The sequence below is a fragment of the Platichthys flesus genome, chromosome 19 (genome assembly GCF_949316205.1).
Source record: "Platichthys flesus chromosome 19, fPlaFle2.1, whole genome shotgun sequence".
Lineage (NCBI taxonomy): Eukaryota > Metazoa > Chordata > Actinopteri > Pleuronectiformes > Pleuronectidae > Platichthys > Platichthys flesus.
Genome location: NC_084963.1, coordinates 10055454 through 10066163, shown reverse-complemented (window position 1 = coordinate 10066163; position 10710 = coordinate 10055454). Strand labels below are relative to the sequence as shown.

The window sequence follows — 10710 nt, the reverse complement described above, 5'->3', positions numbered from 1 at the left end:
CATTTTTGAAATGACGTCCTGGTTTGAGTTTAAAGGTTCCGTTATCCACACTCCTATATGCTATGCTATGCTAAGCTAACCTTACCATGTGGCTGCAGCTTCATATTCAGCTCATGTGAACGATTCCTTTGAGCAGCTTCACACATCATGTCTGTTGCTGCACATGTCAGACACACAAACAAACACACACACACACACACGGCAGAAGAAAGATTCAGAGGCAAGCGTGTCTTTACTTCATCAGTTGGTTGGTTTATTTATCATTAGCGATGACACCAAATGTACTCTACTGTTTTTCACTTGTTATCATGGGAGATGCATTTTGAATTGTAAACAGTGAAAATGATAAAAATGCATTTCAGAAAACTCCTAACAAGCAGTGTATGACCAGGGACAGGAGCAGACTGGACCTGCTCTCGCTCACCTATCGCTGTATCTTTTATCACTTTTTTTAAACAATACACGTCATCTTATAGTTCTGAGTCTCTCATATTTACATAGATACAGATGAGTCCCACGTTCATCACCAGCCGAGACCGATCCGCTTCGTGTTTTTTGTTTGTTTTTAAATGTGTTATCACATAGTTTTCTTAAAGAATTATATTTACAACAATAACGTCCCCCGGCTGCCTGCTGCCGGGGGGGGGGGGGGGGGTCGACACACAATTAGAATCACTTGCTTAAAATTCCTTAAACTACTTAATGGTTCTTGAAAGTTTACGTTGTAAGTCAACCTTATAGCGCTAAAGTTTTTTTTTGTTTTTCTTCTCTTAACAAATAAAGTTAATACAGAGCTCAAGCCGTTCGTCTTCCGCCGTTAAAAAGTCAAAATATCATCGAGATCAACGAACAAACCAAAAATAATAACAAAACGAAATATTGCACTTTAAAGTTCAGGACAGCATTGGACCTGTTTGGTGGTTAAGAGGAGTGAGAGCTTTGAGCCGAGTGCTTTGAGGAGGTGAGGGTGTGTGTGTGTTGAAGCATCCAGCCTGTTAATCTAAATAAATAGGCGAAACCTCTGTACAACGTGGAGCAGTGATTTCTTTTTTTTTCCTCGCACTGTGACACGAGCAGCCTCACGTGTGCGTTGCTCAGCAGAACTAGGGAGTGCAGGTCGGAAATCTTAAAACATTTAAAAAAAAAAATATGAACAAACAGACAACAGCGAGTGTGTGTGTAGAAAAGAAAAAAACAAGAGCCGGAAACCTGTCGTGGCAATGTCCTGAGAACGCTTCCTCGGTTTGTCCACCATGAGCTACAATGGTAAAGGAAATGTTGCTTGGCTGCACCGAACGGTCGATCCTTTTTTCTGCTTGAGTCGTCGATCCTTGTTGTAAACAGTCTTTGGAGACAGGAAGCAAGTCGTCGTGGTTTTCTCTTTCACTTTCCATCTCTGGCTTAAGAGTGTGATTTTTTTTTTTTAAATGTCTTTGAATGTGAGAGTGACACACGTCTGTGTTTCTTCACACCGTCCGTTATTTATACACGTCGAGTCCTTGCCCCCCCCCGCCCCCGTCTCCGCTGAGCGCTCACAGTCTTTCTGGATGAAGTGAAAGCGGTTTACAGAAGCGTTGAGAGGTCGTGGGGGTTTAGCAGAGATGACTAGTTTTCATTCAGACATCGTCTCGTCGTTTTGCCCCCGATGGAAATGAGAACGTGGAGAAAAAAGGATGTCGCGTCGTACCAACAGCTTTAGAAGTGGCTTCACATGGGACATGGAGGAGGAAAGGAGGGGGGGTTTCAAAAAGAAAATGAAAGGAAAGGAAGTGACAGAACAGTACCCGACTGTCTTTATGTCTGCAGGGTTTTCTCTTTTTTTTTTTGGAGTGACCCCTCCTTTTCTCCAGTACAACTCCACAAGAACACACACAAATGTCGTTGTTCCCTCACAAGACACTGACAAAAAGCAAACAGTGATCAGACGAGCATCCAGCTCTCGCTCCAGCCCTCGCGTGTGGGCTTCTATATTGTTTTTTTCCTCCGGTTAACATCCATTCATCAGTCCATCCATTCATTCATCCATCCATCTGGTAACTGTGTAAACTACATTCCTTTGCAGTGCCATAGAGCTTTGCCGCGTCATGTCACACCACAAAAAAATTCAAATAAAATAGTGGAGAGGATGACACACACACACAGAGAAATTGAAAAAAAAATAAAAAGGCAAACAAAGAACCTCACATCCCACCCGCCCCGCCGTGTGTTGCTTTTTTTCTTCAAGTCTGCCCCATTTTTTTTCTCTCGTCATCATCATCGCTTTCTCGTCTTTTTCCCGGTCTCTTATGACGAAGACGAAGTCGAAGTGGAGCTGGACTTTTTTTGGTTGATTAAGTCCAAGTAGAGTTCTGAGCGGATGAAGCGAGGGTATGAGTCCTTCTCCATCAGCCCGTATATCCGCCTCTGCGCGAGGTCAAAGCTGGAGCGCGTCACATTCTGCAGGTTGTCCTTGGTGTGATCCCGGGTGTACGAATCCAGATTTACCTGCAGAGGAAAGGAAAGGAAAAGCAAGCGATGAGTTTTACGCTTTCGAGACACAACATTGAGAGAACTGCAGCCACTTCAGGTCCCCTGTCGCTCACCTCTTTACACGACTGGATGGCGATGTATTCTGCAAAGATCTTCTTGGCCTTCGAGGCCATCTTGGACTGCGACTTGATCTTCTTGTACTCCTCGCACGCCAGCCAGAATTCCAGATTCTCCTCGCTGAACTCGGTGCGCAGGAAAGCTCGGAACGCCGCCAGGCCATCTGAGACGGAGCAGAGGAGAGGAGGAGGATAAACACGAGGAGTTGACTCGGAGTGCCATGGCAACCTCACACAGCTGAAACTCTGCTCGGAGTTGCAGCGCCCGGAATAGCTCCGTGACGGCCTCTCGAGTCATGTGGTCGGAATAAAGTGAGACATAAGAAACACCACATCTTCCAAGTCTTTGACCTCCTTTTAAACAACATCACACCGCTGGCCCGACATGCACGCATCTCTTTATGCATGAGTTGTAAATGAACAAAGATGAGACTGTTTCGGTGTAAAGGGGAGGAGGAGGAGGAGGAGGAGGAGGAGGGGGAATAGTCTAATTCTGGAACTTTGGTGGGTTTTAAGTTTCGGTCCAGTTAATGATTTGAGGAAGACGTCTGCATGCAGGGCAAAGAAAGGCAGGAAGCCGCGTCCACCCACAGCTCCCGTCTGCACCTTTCCGTTCCCATGAATCACCCACGCTGATAAGCTGAGCCAACGCCGGGCGGTCATCTCTTACCTCATTCCGGGGAAGCGGGAGTGAGGTAAGAGGCGGAGAGGAGGGGGGGGATTGGACGACTAAAAGGGGGTTCAACAGAGCCGGACGAGGAACAGATGTAGCGCTGGCTTTTGATCGGCTCTGACTGAGAGGCATGAGCTGAGGAAGATGAATTGTGGAAAACCAAAATAGCAGCACACATGCCCGTTGACCGCCTCACCCCCCTCCTCACTCCTTTTTTTTTCTTTCCTCTGTGAAACACATGGGCTCCATACATCAGCATAAGCACAGTGCCTGGGATTGTCACCCTCCCCCCACCACCTCGAGCAGGCACTGAGCCATATGGCAAACATGTTGAAGACTTTGGGAGCCTGTGTGTGAAGTGTGGAGGAAGATGGCAGAGTAAGAGGAGGGGAGAAGGAAGGGGAAAAAAAAGTAACTTACATTTGTGCGCCAGCAGCTTGTCGAGCGAGTCCCCCCATTTCAGTGCCTCCTCTGGGGTGGGCCTGCAGATGAAAGCAGAGCGGTTCTTTAACAAGCCCATCTCAGCCAGGTTTCTCATTGTGTGACCCATCCGCAGAACTTTGCCTATGCCGGGTGGACGAGTGGAATCCTGGGAGTTTGTTTATTCCTGCACGCTGCCGCCCTCCACCCTAGTGTGTGTGTGCTGCTCGGTGGCTCACACTCGCCTTGGGACTGGCCTGAGCCTCGAGAGCCATGAGTCTGTCTGGTCCTGCACTGTGGTGGGGGTAGGCTTTTATATTCCCACTGAATGCCACTCGGCAGGCGGGCGGGGAGGGGCGTCCGCACGGCCAATGGGGATGCGCCGTTGGGTTTAGAGACCTCCTCCCCCCCCACCCCACCCCCACCGGCGTGCGTCTGCCCCCTGCTGCCTCTCCTCCTCCTCCTCCTCTGTGCCCTGCTTTAACAGCGCTCATCTTCCACTCACTGCAATCCACATCCGAGGCCTGGTTTGACACACAGACTTCTAGTCCCACAAATAAACTGAAGCTGCCTTTGCTGCTACACTTCGGCATCTTGTTTTCGCTGACTGTCATTCATGTGTTGAAGCAGATTTTTTTTATAAATAAAATGTATTTCTCTCAGATTCTTGAATTAATCTATTTTGAAAAATAAGGGAAATCCTCATTTAAGAACTATAATTTCGACATTTACTTCAAGGGAGGACGTATATTGTGTTTTTCTTTAGGTTCAAATGTTATTTTACTTAATATACAAGTTAATAAGATATATCAAAGTACATATGAGATATTACATCTCCCTGATAAGCCAATGCAAAAAGGGAAGAAAAAATGTCATAAACATGATATTTTTAAATAAAAGAACAACATCTAAACAATTCCCTTTCCCTCCCTCTGACACACCTCACAAATCTTCCAATTTACTTTGTTAATAAAACACACATTCCAAGCACACACCCATCTCTGCTAGTGCCCACACGTCTGTCTCCCAGCAGCACCAGGTCCCTCACCAGTCATGGTGGCAAGACCCGGAAAAAGCCGTGTCACACCCGCCCACAGGGCACATGCAGTCAGGAAGTGGCCACTTACTTGACTGACCTCATAGACTTGTCTAGCTTGCTGGCTGGGTTGCTTCCTGGAGATTCATTCCTCCTCCGCAGGAAAGCCAGTCGATTCTTCATGTCTTTGGCCCTGAGTGGAGGAGAGGATGGAAGAGAAGAAAGAGAAGGAAGAGGGAAAAGAGGAGTTGGGAAAGAGGGGGACAGGACGGACGATTTACGAGTGCAGGAGACGGTTTGGGAGGAGGTGGAATGAGGAGAAGGAGAAAATGGAATCAGGGATGAGAAGATATGATGGATAGAGGTGGACAAAAAGAGGGAAGGGGAAAGAAGGAGTTGAGTCTCCAAGTCCAAAGTCCACAACTGAAACAATCCAAGATGTGGGAATCACTCAATTCAAACTCTTCCACACGATAAATCCAATCCACAAAGAATCGAAGCCACAAACTTCAGAAAAAGCCAAAAACAAACTCTTGTGTTTGTACATTTTAGTCTTCAGGTGTGTCGCTGTGGCGGATCAGGAGCTTTTCCCCGAATTCGCTGATATTGAGCTTCCTTCTCCTTCGCTTTGTGCCAGCGGCTCTCAATCTGTCAATCACCGATCTCTAACAGTCCTTTCCCCGTAGATGCGTCCCTGGCAGGTTCCTCGGCAGGGACTGAGCGAATGTGGCAGGGAAGGAGGAGAGAGACTCAACGCACACTCCTCTGTTTCATCACGCCGCTCTCTATGTGCCTGGAGGGGTTGCTGAGAGGGAGCTGACCCAGGGGCAGAGGCAACAGGGCGCAGTGACCTCTCCTCGCTCCTCTGCCGCGTCCCTCCAGCATCCGAAAATCCTCCTGACCGCTCACCTCACCTGTGTCACCTTTCCAACCCGTCTCACACACACACACACACACACACAGACCCCCTGCTGCACGTGCGCCACCTTCAATCTCAGACAAGGCAGTGAACCAATCCTCGGCCTGATAGGATACTGCGTGTTCCCATAATCCCACGGTACCTGTCCTGGCTTTTCCCGACCTGGACCACGTGCTGCCTCACTGGGATATGACCTCACTCAACGCCCATTTCCTGAGTCCCTGCTTTTGATTTCCACTGTGGATTGACTGGCCCGCTAATAATGCAGCGCTGCGACGTGCGCACACTGGCCCTAATCGCTGCAAGCTGTCCCACCGGCAACCCGCGGCCCCCAGGAGAGCATGTACCCCCCCAAATTAAATGAAAAACAGAGCTTCTACTTATAGACACTTATCATTAAAGCATGAAGAGGGGGAGAGTGTGACAACTGATTAGCACACTGACAGATTAGCACAAACACTGTGCATGAGGACACTCCGATGGGGAGGAAAGAACAGCCACACGGGTTTCGGTTTTGGTTCGGATACCTGCACCGACTTGTGTCCACTTCACCGGTGCTATGATGCCAATCACAGGTGTTGGGAAACTCCCAGGCTGCATTCTGCATGTGCATATGTGGATGAAGGGAAGAGCGGGAGAGGTGTAAATGTGATGTGGTCTCAGGCACGCACACTCACAGAGCGGCGGCCGCACTGAACAGAGAACACAGTCAGCTGTGGCTTGTGTGTTTTTCCCCCCCGAACGCCTGCTTCGAAAAGGAAAACGTAGAAACATGCCCGGGCACATGGTTCCACGTTTGTGTTTGGAAAAGGTGAATAGCTCCTTTAAGATCCGGATGAGTGTGACTTTGTAGGTGGATTAATTTGGGTGTGTTTGGGTTCGACTGCTGCACACTCAGAGAAACGCAAGAGGCCTTGTTGGAAAGGATTCCTCAAACCGTTTCCAGACTCTGGAAAACGTCCGAAAGATTCTGTACAGGCATTTTTTCAGAGTTTCGAGGAAACGCAGCAGGACGTTGTCCAGGTCCGACGTGTTCATGAGAACAGGAAAGTAAACATTCAGGCGAGTCGATGCACACGGCAAACGGTAGGAAGTAGGACCTGACGTATAAAGTCTGCTCTGGAAAGCACTTGATCAGCAAATCACACCTCATCGCCAAAGTCTCATCGTCTTTTCAAGTTGTCAACCCTCATCTGCATCTTCTGTCTGTGTGGCAGCTCTTTCCCATCCGGAGATATCTGTATTGTTTTGAGTTTTTCTCAGTTATACATGTAAGAACCTTCGCTGTTAATGGATTTTCCTGCTGTGTTCTCGAATGGACTCGGACATTTTCTGAACATTTTAACAGGGGTTTTGGCAGGAGGAGATCTGGAGAATGTCCAGAGCAACTGACTCAGACATTGGTGTTCTCACATATAGTCACATTTATTCAGCTTTATTATTTTGGGTCTAACGTGATATGTCCTTGTGTACTCTTTTTGTTTTCGTTGTTTGTTGTATAATGAACTGTTCTGCAGTGGCACTTTGAACCCGAGAAAAATTCCCCCATGGGACAATAAAGTATATTCGATTTGATTGAAGAAAATATAGGACCAAAAACGACAACACAATGACATGATGAAATCTAAGGACTATAAAGCACTGGTGGAGATATTACTCCTCCATTGACTGAAATGACATCAGTGCCAGTGTTGAACAGGAAAAGAGTTTAGTCCCCGGCTTCATGGAACCATCCCTGGGAATAGCATCACACACAGAAGCCTGAAGGACATTATTACCCAAACTCTCTTGCTGTTAAATAAACTCATAACACCAGAGTTGGATTTATTAGATCCATCTATTTTTAGGCTGCACTCAAGCCAATCAGGGTCTCGAGCTGTGCATCGGTTGGCTCTGCGTCCGCCTCGCCCCTCGCATGTGAAGAAGGAAAGAGCCTGTATTTTATAAGGGCTGGGAAATATTTCTGTTGGCCTGACAAAGGACACTATAATATTTATTCTGGTTTTATTGAAGCCGAGGCCCCGGCGGGAATGATGTCATAAGAACGGCCACTTCAAGGGGGAAAATGTGTTTCTATCCTGCCACCGTGTGGGCGTCAGTGGATACTGCAAACACAAACAGCAGCACAGGTTATTCTTTCACTCCTCAGGGTTTGAGTCGGGACTGGAAACAGCTTGAGCTCACATCACGCCAGGTGTTATTTCTCCGGCTTATTTTTAGAAACTCAAACGGAGCTTTGGCATTACTCTTGAAAACATGTTCAAGTAGCATCAATGTTTAAACCACTGGCAACTCTGACTGCAGCAGCACTTTCCTCTGTAGTCTCTGTGTGAAGGTTGCATGTCGAACTGCAGCAGGGAGGTTTCAGGTAGACGGACATAAATTAAGCTCAATCAACTCCAACTTAAGGGAGGGACACGCACACTCCTCCCTCAACTTTGGGCAAAGACACATTCTACTTTCTTTCAGCTGTGTCATGCAGAAGACTACAGACACGTCTGTGTCCTCCAGACACAGAGATTTAGCCACTGAACTCCAACTTATCGTCTCTAAACGAAGGGGAATGACTTAAAGCATGTTGAGTAAAAACCACTTTGGGTGAAACTCAAGATTTACAGCAGGAGGAAACCGAGCCCAGGTGCAGAGAGGAAACACTTACACCAACAAACCCAGCTGTTTTTCACATGAAAAGCAGCAAATGTATATTACAGTATCTTAATACCACATGGAACCAGTCTTGAGCTTGAGTCTATTTTCAGAGATGCACCACCTACTAGCGATACTGTTACTGTTCTTTGCACCTCTGCTCTTTATGTGCTAATGGCTCTCCTCACAGTCTCACTTTAACTACCTCTATATTCAAAGTTGCCACTTTTCCTCTCCAGCTGCTAATAGCTCGCCTGCACTAATGCGATTAGCTCTGCATCACACTTGATTTGATTTATCACAAAGAATAAACCCCGTTCTTTACAGAATCCACTAAAAGACTCACACATGCTCCGCGTAAGATTACCAAATGAGTATGTACGTGCCAGTGCCCTGCGAGCCGAGCATACACAGCACAGCCACATTTGCAGCTCATGGTGCAACGCGTACACACACACCTGACTGTCTGCCTGTGTCTGTACGGGAGAGGATACTTCATGTGCTTAAGTGAAGGAGCGCGAGGTCTTTAGCGCCGCAATTATCCGCAGGTTTCCGTTCTCTCTATTCCCTCTTTGCTTGGTTCACATTAGGCGCGCTAATAGCAGCCTGCTGGATATTCCTGGTGTTCTGAAAAGTAGGCCGCACTCTCAGGGAAAGGCTCTGGGAGCACATGAGGAGGGGAGGCTGCAGACAGCCTATACTGCAGATGGATCTACTGTCCCATTTGTTTGAATGCATGTCTTTATTTAAACCTGATAATCATTGTGGGCAAAAAGGTGTCATTTACGATTATGGTGAGAATATACAAAATAATGAAGGTACAAGACAAGTAGAAAATCAACCAAAACAAGTAGTTGTGGAAGTTGAAAAGTTCGGGATCATCCATTTCGAAAAGCTACCAACAATTAGATATTTATCTGTAGTGGATTTTGAGCTGCAAAGACGCCTTCATAGAATAGAATGAACTTCATAGACATGGAGCTCAAGCCAGTCATGAGTCCATAGTAGACTCGATACACAGGGACACGTTCACATGAACAGGTAAATGTCTGGGACATTCAGGCGAGGGGGCGGGGGGGTCTGGGTAGAACATGCAGGAGGCAGGACATGACTTATACATTTGTAGTATTAACATTCTTTTGTTTGTCTTCAGCTTTCTTAGAAACATCATCAACACAGGGGACATTTTCCTGCTCTATTCTCACATGGGCTCAATCAAACATTCTCTAAACATTCAACTCGCAGGAAAAGCTCTGGAAAATGTCCCAAGCAACTGACTCCAACATTTGAATAATCCCACACAACCGGTCTGGAACATTTCAGCATATTGTCTTGAAGCAGCTCTCGTGTATTGTGACCAGAGGATTAACCTGTAACTAATATACTGTATGAAGGCAGCCTACCAGTGAAGTTGTCAAGAATAAACACATATTCATGTAAGTCACGTTTCTCAGAGAGAGACAGGATGACCCAACCTTTGGTACAGAATGGAACGATGAGGAGTGTCAGCCTACGTTTCTGTTTTCTACATGAGGATTTGTATCCCACAATGGAGGAGCTCAGCCTTTGTAAACCTGTGAAATCTGGGGCTGCAGCATTGAGCACAGAGCAGGAATTGAACTATGCAGCCGGTGAGAGCGGCAATGTTAAAGCTTTTTTTTCATTCCCTCTTCCACTTTCTATTTACAGAGAGCTGTTTGCCTCCGAAGTCACTACAGGACACAAACACACAAACAACACTGTGTTTGTGCATCTTTGCCTGTGCGAGTATAATGGGTCAAGGGTTGTGACAGTGTGTCTCTAAAACTAAAAATAGCGTTAACACTATTAGGGCTGTGGGGACAAATTGTGAGTGTGTAAACAAAAACAGTCCCGAGATGTGATGTGTCCACGAGACGTAACGCAATAAGGAAATGGGAGGCATGCCTTTCTCTGCAGATCTAAAAATGACAAGCGAGTGACTGTGATATTCCTAGAAGAACAGTGAAAAAGGGAATTGACCTGAATTTTGTCCATAAATATAACAGTCACATTCACAGTCTCCCTCAATCAAGGGCTGAAAAAAGAGCTCTATTTCTGACAAACCTCACCTTCCTGCAAAAACCACATGAGCAACGCTATTCCTGAAATCCAGGCTGCGTATATTAAGAAAAAGGGGCAGCCTCGAGTTAGAAATTAAAGCTTCTTCCTCTAAAATAGTCAGAGTGCCTTCAGCCTCACGGGGGATTCTGTTCCCTCACTGCGACTGTCAAATGAGATCCACGTAGAGGTCAGATAGTTTCCTTCCCGCTCCAGAGCAACTACTCCTGGGGGATGACAAACAGCCCCCACGCACTCATGCCTTCCTCACCCTGTTTCTAATTCTTCATCATGAGTAGCAGAGCTAACACACACACACACACACACACGCACATCCACTGCCTCGATCTTA

The 10710-nt window shown here is 46.8% G+C and overlaps 1 protein-coding gene across 12 annotated transcripts in view; it reads right to left on the bottom strand.

Moving 5' to 3' along the window:
* Positions 1 to 227: 227 nt before the first annotated feature.
* rgs3a (regulator of G protein signaling 3a) overlaps positions 228 to 10710 on the bottom strand; it is a 136382-nt gene continuing 125899 nt past the window's right edge. For 7 of the 12 annotated variants that reach the window (XM_062412391.1, XM_062412393.1, XM_062412392.1 and 4 more), the window contains 4 exons: positions 4806 to 4907; positions 3679 to 3740; positions 2583 to 2749; positions 228 to 2484 (listed from right to left, as the gene is read on the bottom strand). In XM_062412391.1, coding sequence (XP_062268375.1) covers positions 2284 to 2484; positions 2583 to 2749; positions 3679 to 3740; positions 4806 to 4907 — 532 coding nt within the window. In that variant the 3' untranslated portion in view covers positions 228 to 2283. Of the gene's footprint in view, positions 2485 to 2582; positions 2750 to 3678; positions 3741 to 4805; positions 4908 to 5259; positions 10680 to 10710 lie in introns of those variants that run through there. The other 5 variants (XM_062412394.1, XM_062412399.1, XM_062412400.1 and 2 more) reach the window with 4 other exon arrangements.